Genomic DNA, 14,346 nt, shown 5'->3' on the forward strand with positions numbered 1-14,346 from the left:
TTCTTGATTAGTCTGAGGTCTATTTACCAATGTCAGGATCACAGAAAGATCTTAAGAAGTTGAACTTTCATAAGTCCCAACATGAGTCAGACAGAAATGTGTCAGGGTCTACTCCGAGAGGAGGAGTTGAAAAGAGGCTATCAGTAAGGAGAGCCACAACTAGACCAGTTTCCCCAGTAAACAGGTCAGAGGGCAGAGGGAGCAGCTGCAGAGAGGCTGAGCTTATCTCCCTTTACTCCTTCCCTTCCGTGAAATCACCTATGGGGTCCTTTGTAAAGCTGTCCCTGCACTTAATCAGCTGTCACCTACAGAAAAACAGATCACTATATCAGGCGATCATTTTCAGCTATGGAACGTCTCTAACTATAGGACACCCTTCCCAAACCTCTAATGATCCTACCTGTGTGGTCACCAAGCTCACTACAGTCTTGAATGTGGGCACTTTCCTTGGTGTCCCCTGCAACAGCAGGCTGCAGATCAGTGCTTTCGCCTGAAAGGTGCTCTGTGGAATGAAACAAAGGAGTAACTTACCAAGGTTATGCTCCCATACCTGGATGAATTACCAAAGTGGGTGACATCACGTGGCTAGCGAAACCCACATTTGTCTTACAGTTTGAGGCTCCAAGGTGATAAATATCATCAACAGATTTGGCACTTATTTTTAAGATTTAATACAGTGTGGTTGGAAAGGGCATAGTTGTAGAAAACAGGAGAATTGATAACTGTTCTGGTTGGACTTCCTAGTAGCTTGGTGACATTGGTAATTCAGGTAACCTCTGTCTCACTGATTGCATTAGTCAAATAGGGAGCTGGGTGACAAATAGAAGTCTTAAGTGCACCAGGCCAGGGCGGCTGGTTTGACAACCAGGTGGCTTTCCTATTTCCTTTTCAGGTGTACCATCAGGGAAGTAAAAGGAGGGACAAGGTCTCCTCCTTCCCTCCACATCTCTACCCCTCAGGCAAGTCTGTCCTTTCCTTTCATCTTATAGCCCTGTTCTTTAATTGTCCTGGCTTGACAACCAATAATGCCATCACGGAAAAGAGAGACTACACATTCTACTTGGTTGAGGACTATCATAATTGCAGCTTTTCATTGTCCAGTTAGTTTGGCTCATGTTGATAAACACCTAAATACCTCTCTACCAAAACAGCTCATGCCTTGGGTGGAAAAATACTGAAGGGTTTATCTTGGCTGTCACGTCTCTTCCATTCTCCATGACCCTCAAGGTCATGATGGTTTGAAGATGTTCCACCATCTCAGACTACCTCAGGTATCTGAAGATGGCTAGTTCTTTCCAGTTGGGTCCCTTGGCTCTAAAAGAAACCACACTGGCAGCAGAGTCCCTCCTTCCCACAGAGGAGATATTCTTTAGCCTCTGCCCTGAGGCAGTCAACAAACTCTGTGCCATCTCCTTTTTCTCGGACCTGTGATATAAACCTTGTTCTCTTTCATCCCCCACCTTCCTCTGACTCTGGCTATTTCTAATTTGCTGGCAGTACTTCTAGATATACCATATTAGAATATTTGGAATCTCTGACTTTTCTCCTTTTTAATTTCCTCAAATAGGAATTTTTTTCTGCTCCGTCTCTCTCCTTCTGAGTGACTCTCCTACCTCAAGCGTGACCTTCCTACACCCAGCCTGATGACACCATGCCTCTCCATTCTCTTGAGGTGGTCCAGTAAACCCATTTTAAGCAAGGCTGGCTGCCTCAGACTATACTTAAAGAGATATAGTCCATGCTCTCATGGAGCTTACATTCTAATTAATACAGAGAGTAAGAGTAAAAAGAGATAACAATGGACAAACACCCTGAAACTTTAAGGGGGTAAGCTGGGTAGACTAGAGTCCTCTCAATATTCCTGTCCATCTACAACCTAAGAATGTGCCCTTACTTGGAAATAAGGTTTTTGTTGATGTAACTGGTTTAAGATGAGGTCATACTGGATTCAGCTGGGTCATCAGTCCAATGGTTAGTGCCCTTCTAAGGCAGCCATGTGAAGATACAGATACAGGGAGAATGCATATGATAATGAAAGCTACGCGATGGGTGTCTAAGCCAAAGACTGCCAAGCATCAGAAGCTACGAGAGAGGCATGGAAAGAATTTTCCCTCAGAGCCTCCAGGAGAAACCAACATTGCTGATTCTGCACCTCCAGCCTCCTGAACTGTGAGAGAATACATTTCTGTTGTTTTATGCTACAGGGTTTGGGGTAACTTGTTATGTTAGCCCTAGGAAACTAACATGAAGAGGAAAAGCTGACAGCTGTTAAGAAAAAAGAAATGAGGAGAAAAAAATCAGGTACCTGTATTCAGCTTGATTTGGCTGGGGAGGCAGGGGAGGCTCATTAAGAACAGGAGTTAGGGAAATTTCCATTATTTTCATTTAACAAACACAAATATATGGATTATTATGTGCCATGAAGTGTTCTAAGGCCCTCACTAATCCTCATGGTAACTTTAAAAGGTAGAGGTCACTATTATTCCCATTTTACAGGTAAGGAAACTGAGGCCCAGGGAGGTTCAATGACTTGCCTAAGAGTCACACACACAGCTGAAAAGTGGCAGAGCCAGGACTCAAACCCAAACAGTTTCACCCTAAAGTCTGGATTCCTAAATATTACACAGTGCAGCCCCATTAATGTAAACATTCAAAAATCATTAACTCTTGTTTTTTCCTTTAGAAGTGGAAGTTATTTCTTTCACATGTCTGGGCCTCTAAGGTCCCACAGATCAGCTGCTATGGGAGGAGCCTCTGGTCTAGACGGGCATTTGATGGCCTACCCAGAGGACAGACCCAGAGGCATGCTTTCTAGCAGGGGCACTGTCCAGGTTGATTTCTTGGTTGGGGATCTAGGCTGGGTAAGCTTTCCTGCTCTCATAATGGACCTGGCAAACGGTGCCTACTGTATCTGGCAGAGAAGGCGCATACAGATGAGGCACAAAAGCCCAACCTTCCCCTCCTAACTGCTGCTGGCCAATTGCACAAGGAGCCTGTGTCATTTCTGGCTGGAGTGACAGCTGGTCAGCAGCCATCTTATCAGAACATAAAGAGGCCAATTTGTGGGAGGTCTGACAGGCAAATGCCACCAAAAGCAGCACTGAGAAAGTAAAATTCTTTTCTCAAAGAACAGAATCTCATTGACAGATTTTTTTTTTTTTCTTTTAACAGCCACATCAGACACCCTGGTCTCCACATAAAACAATTCTGGTAATTTCAGGCCTACGAGATCATTTTCCACTTTGATTCTCTAGTACTTAATTCCAGTCATTATCCCGGTCAAACTTTGAGTTCAAAGAAAAGTCTTGCCTCATAATTGCTTTCTCTAACTTGGAAACTAAGGAGGAAGGTTTTCTCTTATCCTAGAGATGAGTTTCTTGTCTGCCCTGGAACATCACTGTTTGGGGAATTCCCCTTGCCTTCAAGCATCCAGGGACTGTCACTCTGTTCTCTGACTCCCAGCAGCCTTCAATGGGATTTACTTCATAGAATTTATGCCCTGCCTGCTCACAAAAAAGATTGGAGGAAGCTTCATAGATTGTTTCTTGTGGTTGTGTTAGTTGGCTCTGGCTTAGTACTCCTCTTAAGGCTGGGGCAGATGTGTCCGTCCTGGTTCCATCTGAGACTGTTTCTCCCACCTCCTTTTTAAAACATTTTCAGACTAGTTTTAGATTTACAGCAAAACTGAGGGGGGAAGGCACAGAGATTTCTCCATATTCCCTGCTCCCACATATGCATCTACTCTCAACACCTCCCACCAGAGTGGTACATTTGTTACCTACACTGACACTTCTTCATTACCCCAAATCCATAGTTTACATTATGGTTTACTCTTGATGTTGTATATCATATGGGTTTGGACAAGAAATGACATATATCCATCATTATGGTGTCATATGGTATCTTCACTGTCCTAAAAATCATCTGGGCTCTGCCTATTAACCTCCTCCTACATCCCTGGCAACCACTGATCTTTTTACTGTCTCCATAGATTTGGTTTTATCGGAATGTCATATATTTGGAATCATACAGTACATAGTCTTTTCATACTGGCTTTCACCTTGTAATATGCATTTAAGTTTCCTTCATGCCTTTTCATGGCTTGATAGCTCATTTCTTTTTAGCACTGAAAAATTTCCATTGTCTGAATGTACTACAGTTTATTTATCCATTTACCCACTGAAGCACATCCTGGTGGCTTCCAAGTTTTGGCAATTATGAATAAAGCTGCCTCCAACATCTGTGCGCAGGTTTTTGTGTGGACGTTAAGTTTTCAACTCCTCTGGGTGGATATCAAAAAGCGTGATTACTGGATCATATGGTAAGAGTATGTTTACTTTTATAAGAAACCACCACGCAGTCTTCCAAAGTAGCTGTACCATTTTGTATTCCTACCAGCAACGAATGAGGTACCTGTTGTTCCACATCCTCATCTGCATTTGATGTTGTCAATGTTATAGATTTTGGCCATTCCAATAGGTGTATAATGGTATTTTGTTGTTTTAATTTGCATTTTCCTGCTGACATATGATGTGGAGCATCAGACTGTCCCCTCTTAGTGGGAAAAAAAATAATTTTGATGTTGTTTTTGTGACCACCCCAAAAGCATTTAGCAGAGTGTTCTGCACAGAGAGGATGTTCCTGTTCAGAAAACGTTTGGGGCAAAGATACCAGATCAGGACTGAGGCAGTCTTGACTGCAGTGTTTCTTAGCTACCATCTGTAAAATGGGGTAAGATTCCCAACCTACTTTTCAGGGTTAGCCTGATAATTACAAAAATAAGGTGAATGAAAATGCCTTGTATAAACTGGAAATTGCTATGCAAAAATAACATGTTAGGAAAACAAGTGTTACCGTTTGTTAGTCAAGAAGGAAATAACTCCCACCTCTAGGATCATTCTAGCTTAAACAGCTCCTGTTTCCCATAAATCAAAGTTATTTACTTTCCTGTAAGTCTTCCCTAAAAAGATAAAGGTCTGGATGTTTATAACAGCTTTATTCACTGTCACTAATAATTGGAAACAAATATCATTTAGCTGGTAATTGGCAAAATTGTGGTATATCTATACTCTGGAGTTCTGCTCGGCAATGAAAAAGCACAAATTAGTGTTAAATGCACCAACACTGATGAACTGTAAAAGCATTATGCTAAGTGAAAGAAGCCAGACACAAAAGTCTATGTACTATATTACTCCGTTTTTATGACATTTTGGAAAAGGCGTAATTATTGGGACAGAAAACCCATTGGTGGTCACCAGGAGCTAAGGGTGTGGGAGGGATGGTGACAGAAAGGGCATGAGAGCTTTTTCATAATTTTCTTTTTCTTGATTGTGGAGGGGGTTACCTGACTGTATGTGTTCATCCAATTTTATCAAACTGTTTGTGTTTTATTGTATATAAATTACACCTCAATAAATATGACTTTTAAAAAATCACCAGAACTTAAAAATTAAAAAAATAAGGTCTTCTCAAACTGATTGTTCCTGGAAAGCAGGATCCAATCACTTCTCACCCACTAGGAAGAAAGAGTCTGGTGGGGAGAGCCCTGCTGCTGACGAGGGACCCTTCAGAGCCATTTGTATCATTGACCATAGCTGGTTTTGACACTAAGTACTTGGCTCAAAGTCTATGAAATTAGCAGGCTCTGGTTGCTTGTACATCTCAACCGTCACAACTTTATTGATGAGAATGGCTACCAGCTGTCACCTCTGCCTCCACCTCTGTGCTTGGTGATTTAGACTTCACGGCCACAGCAAATCAAGCCATGATCCTGCTATGGCTCTTCGTGTTGGGGTTTGAACTCCCAGCCAAATGGCTGTCGCTCAGCTGTTATGCTGCCAATCACCCGTCACCGTGGGTTAAGTATGATATGCACACTGAGATCTTCCAACTCCTTAGACATCTGAAAGGCGACTTGCTTTCCACACCAGCAGGCAGCAAATGTGGGTGATATTTAACTCCTGGATTTTAGAGTTTCTGACTTCATGGAAGAAGATGAGCAGGGGACTTGCTATTTTCCAGAACGAGTTACAGAAGGGCCTCAAACCAGTGAATGGGGAAATGATGTCAGTAGCATACTAAACCATTAAATCTTAACAATGTCGAGGTGAGTGAAAAAATTTCTCTACACAAATGAATCAAGCTCTTGGCATTATGGAGCACAGCTCTTTACAGAAACAACAAAACCACCTGAAACATTTCACATGATATTATTGCTTTTTAACTTTTCCTGTCAGATAAGCAAGACATAAGTTAAGATTTGGAAAATTATTTATTTTTATTTTTTTATTTGAGAGAGAAAGAGAGACAGAGAGCGCGCATGAGTGGCGGAGGGGCAGAGAGAGAAGGAGAGATAGAATCCCAAGCAGGCTCTGCACTCAGCTCCACACAGGGCTCAATCTCAGGACTGTGAGATCCCGACTGGGAGATCATGACCCGAGCCAAAATCAAGAGTCAGACGCTTAACTGACTGAACCACCCAGGCACCATGGAAAATTCTCTGTTATAAATGTTTTATTGTAACTATATTTAAGATTTAACAGGTACTATTTTTTCCTCCAAAAGTGAGAGAAATAGTTTGATCTTTTTGAAGTTATAATATATATGCTCACTTACATAGATGTAGGTATATATACATATATATATATACACACATACAGAGAGAGTACTATACAGACTATTTTTCCCAGTGAAGTTCTTATTTGGGAAGGGAGTACAGAGAGGGAGCTAACATTTAGTGAATATCTACCAGGTACTAGGTACCATGCAAGATGCTTTGCATATATTATTTGTAATCATCTTCACAACAGTCCTGAGAATTAGGCCTTAATGAGTCCCATTTTATAGGTGAGGAAACTAAGGCTCAGAAGTTAAGTACTTTTCCCCAAACCATATAACAAATTATGGCATAGCTGGGAATTAAAGTCAATTGCTTTTGTTTGCTTGATTTTCTTAATTGTTTTTTGTAACATTTATTCATCTTTGAGAGACAGAGTGTGAGTGGGGGAGGAGCAAAGAGAGACGGAGACACAGAGTCTGAAGCAGGTTCCAGGCTCTGAGCTGTCAGCACAGAGCCCAACGCGGGACTTGAACTCACTGACTGCAAGATCATGACCTGAGCTGCAGTTGGACGCTTAACCGACTGAGCCACCCAGGTGCCCTGTTTGCTTGATTTTCTTTCCTTTTTCTTAAAATTTGAGTATAGTGGAATTACAATGTTACAGAAGTTTCAGGTGTACAACACAGTGATTCAACATCTCTATACATTATGCTATGCTCACCACAACTATAGCTACCATCTGTTACCATAAAACATTATTATAATACCATCAACTATATTACCTGTGCTGTACCTTTTATTCCCATGACTTAATCATTCTACACCTAAAAGCCCACTCCCCTTCACCCATTTGGCCCATCTCCCTATACCCCTTCCCTCTGGCAACCATCAGTTTGTTCTCTGTATTTAAAGGCTGATTCTACTTTTTATTTACTCATTTGTTTTGTTTTTTTAGATTCCACATATGAGTGAAATCATATGGTATTTGTCTTTCTCAGTCTGACTTGTTTCTCTTAGCATAATACTCTCTAGGTCCATCTGTCTTGTTGCAAATGGCAAGATTGACACTTAGGTTGCTTCTATATCTTGGCTATTATAAATAATGCTGCAGTAAACATAGGGGTGCATATATCTTTTTGAGTTAGTGTTTTCACTTTATTTGGGAAAATACACAGTAGTGGAATTATCGGATCATATGGTATTTCTGTTTTTAATTTTTTGAGGAAATTCCATACTGTTTTCCATAGTGGCTACACCAATTACATTCCCACCAACACTGTACCAGAGTTCCTTTTCCTTCACGTACTTCATCAACACTTATTATTTCTTGTCTTCTTGATTTTAGCCATTCTGACAGGTGTGAGGTGATATCTCATTGTGCTTTTGATTTGCATTTCCCTGATGATTAGTGATGTTGAGCATCTTTTTATATGTCTATTGGCCATCAGCATGTCTTCTTTCCATTGAGGTCCTCTGCCCATTTTTAAATCAGATTTTTGGGGTTTTTTGGTTAAAGTCAATTGTTTTGATTCCAAAGTCCGCTTGCTTAGGTTGGTATATAGAGCTCTTCCAAAAGCTGGTACCCTATGTCCATGTGCCATATCCAAGATGGAAACCAATCGTAGAGTGTGGTCTACTGAAAAGGGAACTGGGTGAGGACTCAGAAGAGGGCTTTGATGCCAATTCTTAAGCTCAAATAACACATAAGGGGAGACAACTTATTTAAATTCCCTGTGCTTCTGTTTCATCTGTTAAAGGGAAAAACAAAATTTGCCTTTCTACACACAGGAGTCTTTTGAGGAAAAGAAGCCCAATCACTCTTGCCATAGCAGTTCATTTTTTCCCCTAATGTTTCTTTACTATTAGGTGGATATAGCCTAAATAACTATGATTCCATAGAATAAAGGCAACCTGAGTGTGTTATTGATCATGATCATGTTGCTTCACTCAAGGTTGAGGTGGTAAAGATGCCATTTTGGGCAGCACCTCTTTTTAGCCAGATTCTGCAGCTCTATATGAGGTCCAGCATGGAAAAGATGATTCGAAATTGAAGCACTCATGGACTTCCTCTGGAATTTTAACCTTGAGTCCTGCTGGTACAGATGCACCAAAGGTTCACCTTGAGCATAGTTCTGTGCCACATCAACATGATATCAGGTATTAGCAGACCTCGAGTCCACATTGGCTTTGCAGTGTCCTCTCTGTGCATTAGGTGAATAGCACCCTGCCCTGTGGGCATTATATTCAAACACGAACAGTTATTTGATTTCATAGCAAAGGACGTTCCTTTGCGTCCCAAGTCATTTCATGGCAAGAATTCTACTGTTTGTGCCCAAGTGAGGTTTGGCAGAGGCCATTTCTTAACAGAAACCTTGAGGCTGCAGGTCAGGCCTTCTCTCTGCTATATACCACTTCCTCTAAGCCAAGCTTCAGGGGAGCTCCGTATGTCCTGTCCTGTATGTCGTACATGTCTCTGCACATGTCTTGTTCATAAACAATGCACATTTTCCCAAGTAAAGCACAATACTGGTCCCCACAAACATTTTCCCCCTCCAAAATGTTAAGCCTATAGCTGTCAGAAATTAGTCCCAACTTTTTTACCTACAAAGTTAGAGAAACCCAGGCCGTGTGCAGATGGACTGGGCAAGATCCCTTGCATAAACCTGAAGGTATTCTGTCTTCTGTTAAACAAAGGTTTAGAAGGCAGTGGAGCTAGTGTGCACCTCATAGCTCATCTCAAGCCTGGATACACCAGTTAACACTTTCCTCTGGATGTTGCTTTACTCTCGAATGGATAGGACCTAAAACACCAGGAAAGGAGAGGTAGCTGGTTCCTTCCCAATGGACAGGAAGAGTTTGGAAGCTGTCTTCTTCACATTTTGAGGAGGCAAGTGTGTGTGTGAAATAATCAGGAATCTAAGAGACAGAAATGGAGTGAGTCAAGAAACAATGGAATAGAGATACAATGGCAAACAGCAATGAAAGGAGAGGAATGAAAGAGGTTGTGCTTGTTTTCCTTTTGTTAGTTCAAAGTGGGCCTTTTCCTTCAATGGTACATTCACTTGACCTTCCTCTACTGTTTGGCTTGTGATCAACAATCTGCTTACACACAGCTCTGTCAGAATGAAAAAATATCTTCTGTGATCATTTTTACCTTCAAGAAACATGGGTTATTTCAATGTAAATCCTCAGCTATATTTTATAATGATTTTGGCTCATTGTATTACACTGAAGTTTTACAGAATTTCCTCCCAATATGTGTTGGCATAATATAGAGTACCTGATTTATACAAACATCATCTCTCTAGGGGACAGGATATTTTATAGCCCTCTGTATCAGAGAATGAAAATTTGATGCTCCAAATCAAATCCCATCATTCACCATGGTAGCTCCAGCATAAAGTAGATACTTAACAAATAGTGAAGGAAGAAAGAAATTTCCAAATTTAAAATATAATTGTCCTGCACACCTAGGGATATTTCCAGAAATCTAGTTCTAGGAAATTACTACAACCACCCAGTCACTGCCAATTCACCAACAGTGCTAAAGGAACCAACCTTTTAAAGTTAGAAAAGGCTAGGAGGAGGCCTTACTCCCAGAGAGGTTTAAAAGTTCAAGCAGCTTTAAATACTAAAAATTTGGTTTTGTTATGAAGTAGGGTCAAGTTTCTAAAAGTAGTTAAACAGGTTCTGATAGGCTGCTGTCTGGAAATGTATCTGAGTGTGCTGGAACCTATCTGGACATGATGCTTGCTTTCCCTTCTGGAAGCAGCATTTAAAGCAACTCTCATTGGCCGGTATCATATGGTGCACCCAGCAGTTCCAGCTGAATCCAGTTTAAAATGCCTGTTCATGGGCATCTGGATGGCTCAGGGGGTTAAGCATTCTACTCTTGATTTTGGCTTGGGTCATGAGCTCACAGTTCATGATATGAAGTCCTGCATCAGGCTCTGTGCTAAGGGTGCAGAGCCTGCTTGGGATTCTCTCTGCCCCTCCCCAACTGGCATGTCTTCTCTCTCTTTCTCTCTCTCTCTCTCTCTTTCTCAAAAATAAATAAACTTTAAAAAATAAAATAAAATGCCTGTTCACAGGCTCAAGGAAACCTAAGTCTTGCCAGAGTCACAGCTGATGCTCCAAAAAGCATTCTCCCCAAAAAAGCATCAGAAGGAGAAATGGCTATCGTTTATCTGTGTTGTTGGAAGGGCCAAGGAGGAGAGTAAGTAGGAAGCTGATCAGAGGACACAGAGAAAGGGAAAACAATTTCCACTGCACTGAAGCAATTAGATGAAAATATGCTGTAAACCAATGGGCTCTTCCTGCTTCTGGGGGTTGGGAGGACAACTGGAGTGGGGGCTGGAAGAGCCTACTCTTTCCGGAGACATTCTTTGAAATTCTGCTCCCAGCCCCTCCGGCTCCACTGTCACCTACTTGAGGCATTTCCCCTCCAAGATGGGAGGCCCACCACTTTGCTCTCATTTAAAAAACAGATCTTGAATTAGAGGAGGAATTTTAAGGCCAATGCTTTCAAAAACTTAAAGAGTGAAATATTGTAGACCTTTTATGAATCGCCTGCAAGTTATGTGTTTTGATACAATTTACTGAGGAATGTGTGCATTTTTATTTGACTAAATCTAGTTATATCCACTTTCTGACACTTAAGGGTTCATTAAAAAAATAATAGATTAGTAAGGGAATGACACATAACTGTTACTTTTTACTTAGAATATCCCATCTCTCTGAAAACTAATACGTTTTCAATCTTACCTGATCTAAAAAGTATGTAATTTTAAATTTTTTGGTGTTTAAAAGAATGTTTTCCATTGGCAAGAGCCTATTATTAGCATTAACTAATAAAAACACACGAAACATGCCATTTCTCACTAAGATGATATTCAAAGTTGCTCCCCACCCCAGCAAAAAAAAAAAAAAAAAAAAAGGGAAAATGACACACTATACTTTTGCTTGGGATCCCTAGCTCTCTCTCCTCCAGATTCCTCACATCTCATAAAGGCCCTTTATTGCTGGTGCAATGTTATACACTTAGGAAATGGATGAGTATGTACCTAGGGTATTTTTTTCCGTTTGTTTTCTCTTCCAGCATTTGATCACTGGCTGGTGAACTGTTTGGGCCCACAGAGATCTCTAGACCACCAGCTCATGTATTTGAAAGGCATCTGTTTATTTTGAAAATGCAAATGTGGCCTACCTCAAAGACTGACAGGCAAGAAATGACCCACTGAGCAAGGGGAGAGGTTTCCAATCTGGAGCCCTGTCCCTCCCTCTACCATACCGAGATCACTCGCTGTCAAAACCACTTAAACAAGCTCCGGGAATCTGAGTGAAGGGCCCACAATTAAAATGAACAGACTCGTGTGTGTGTGTGTGTGTGTGTGTGTGTGTGTGTGTATCCCCTTCCCTCCTTCCCTCTCTCTCTTTCAAGAATTAGCCAGGCAGATCATTTCTCACCTAGTTTAAAGTAATGATGAGGTCAGTTACAAAACGACGCTGTACCTTTGAAATGGTGGCTCCTAGACTGAGGGCTTCCTGGAGGAGGGCCCTATAACAGGGACACTGGCCTCTTAGTAGCAGCCCAGTCCTGGGGACGGATTCCCAGAGAAAGCCCAGGAAGGTTAATACCCCGACTTTGATCTCTGTCAAGGCATACCAGCAAGAATTAATTTACATTTCAGATGAAAAAGGTTGACAGCATGAAAAGGCATCTTGTTTCTGGTATGTGAACGTGCCGTAATAGATCGGGAATTCTGAAAGGAAGTTCTGAGGAAGCTAAAGGGATAAGCTGTGCGGCTGCTTTTATTGGGAAGGAGATGAAAGGCAAACAAATTTCAATATGCGCTGGTCTGTAGCAACATGTAGGCCAAATGCTTCCTAAATTTCAAGGGCTGCTCTTTTAAAAATATATAACATATCTTAGCAACACTACCCACAAAAAAATGCTATGGGCCAGAACTTGAAATACAAAGAAACGCATTGCATAGAATCTAAATTTCCAATGAAATGATTTGTTGAAAAAAAAATTAGAGAATAAGTTTCAAAAACAATCAGAATGGCTGTCTATGATAACATCTCTAAGTCACTTCCTGCAGGCTTCACAAGTAAGGGAAGCACTATGTCTGGGGCTTGTTCTGCCCAGAAATATTCTCGTGGGGTGAAGAAGAGCTTGTAATGAGAAGGTTATGCTTTGAGAAGAACACACCCCAAAACAGAGAAGTTAGAAGGAGGTGGCTTTGCTTTTTAGATCAACACAACCATGGCTTCCGATATAAAGATACGGAAAACATTCTCAAGTAAAAGTAATCTGCCAATAAAACTGCAAATGCTGTTACCCTCCCCAGGCATCTTTTCTGCTAACACAAAACCAGCACCTTGATTCCTGTGTTGGCTGAAGGGCAAAGGGACTCTGCCTGCTTTTGCTCTGGCTGCCACATGACTTCTAAGAGGGAGGGGTGGCTTGAGTATCACTCTCAACATCCTCATGTCTGCCAAAGTCCCTGGAGACTCCCGATGCCACCTGATAAGGAGGAACACTCGTTGCCAGGCTAAAAAATGGGGTGATTGCAAAGCTTTAAAAAAACAGAAGTACCTTAAAGAGATGTGTTCTCTCTGGTTCCACTAAACAAGATTATCCTTCCATGGTACCTACTGCACTGGTGCTCTACTGGAACGACGCAATCATGACTGACCTGATCCGGTGATGAAGCAAACCTGTCTGTGTTTTCATGCAGCCCTTACTTGGCAATAACAGAGTGCAAACAGGGAAGCCCGTAAAGATCGTTTTCAGAGAGGGAAAATTTGCTTTATGATCCTACACACTGGACTCAGTGGATCAACAATATATAACCCAAAGTTTATATTTTAAAACATATGTTGGGCTTTGGGCCAAACTGCAGGATCTGAAATCAGTCCAGGAGACTTTGGGGGGTGGGGTGGAGAGGGGTGTGTGTGGTGTGGTGAGTGGAGGTGGGCAATAGGGAACAAATGCACTTTGAGTTGTTTTTCTTAAGCTGCAACTACAATTGCATCCTTCTTCCTGAACTCTTTGAAGTTGTAGAGCTTAAAACTCCTAGGGGATGGTGTTAAAAGCTACACATTTGCATTTAAATGATGCCCCCTTCTTTCCAAATATTTTGGTTCTGAATGAAGATGTCTGGCCTCTACAGTGGCCTAAGAGAGTTCTGACAAGTGTTCCTGGAGTCAGGCTCTGGGCAGGACCATCTCAAAAAGATTGCAGCTGTTTTACTAAAGAGTTTGCTTCAAGGCAACAGTATCTGAAACCCTATCCTTTGAGCCTGTGGAGTCCACTGGACTAGCCCCTGCTCTCTCATTCTGTCTCCACTGTCAGAGCTCCAGGCATGCTGGAGCATACTTCTTCCAGAGCCTCCTTTAGATTATAGAGCTTCAAATGATGAAGGGAACCCAGCCTGGAAGCCACCACGGATATTGCCATTTGCAGAAGAACAGAGCCATCCAGGAGCCAGGGACAGGTCAGACGAGCCAGGAAGCAGAGCTCAGAGCACTCATGCATCCAGGCCAAGTTGAGCCACAGCTTACCCCAGGGTGGGGGTGGGGGTGGTGCAGAGGACCACCCTAGTCACAAACAGGCCAGGGTGTGGGAAATTCCATTTGCTGGGAAAGTCCCTGAGCTATTCTTATCTCTGTGATGCTGAAAGATGGGCCTTGCATATAATCAGAGAAATTCCAAGGTAATTAGACACCTTCCAGACTTAACCAGACTTTAGCCAGTGCTCTCCTTTCACAGACGACGGACA

At 41.9% G+C, this 14,346-nt stretch overlaps 1 protein-coding gene across 1 annotated transcript in view; it reads right to left on the reverse strand.

Moving 5' to 3' along the window:
• The window catches only part of MYO3B (myosin IIIB), a 407,188-nt gene that overhangs the window by 120,783 nt on the left and 272,059 nt on the right, over window positions 1-14,346 (reverse strand). Inside the window, exon 29 of the mRNA XM_049616047.1 lies at window positions 401-502. Within this exon, the coding sequence (XP_049472004.1) occupies window positions 401-502 (102 nt within the window). The remainder of the gene's footprint in view (window positions 1-400; window positions 503-14,346) is intronic.

The sequence above is a fragment of the Panthera uncia genome (genome assembly GCF_023721935.1).
Source record: "Panthera uncia isolate 11264 chromosome C1 unlocalized genomic scaffold, Puncia_PCG_1.0 HiC_scaffold_3, whole genome shotgun sequence".
NCBI lineage: Eukaryota > Metazoa > Chordata > Mammalia > Carnivora > Felidae > Panthera > Panthera uncia.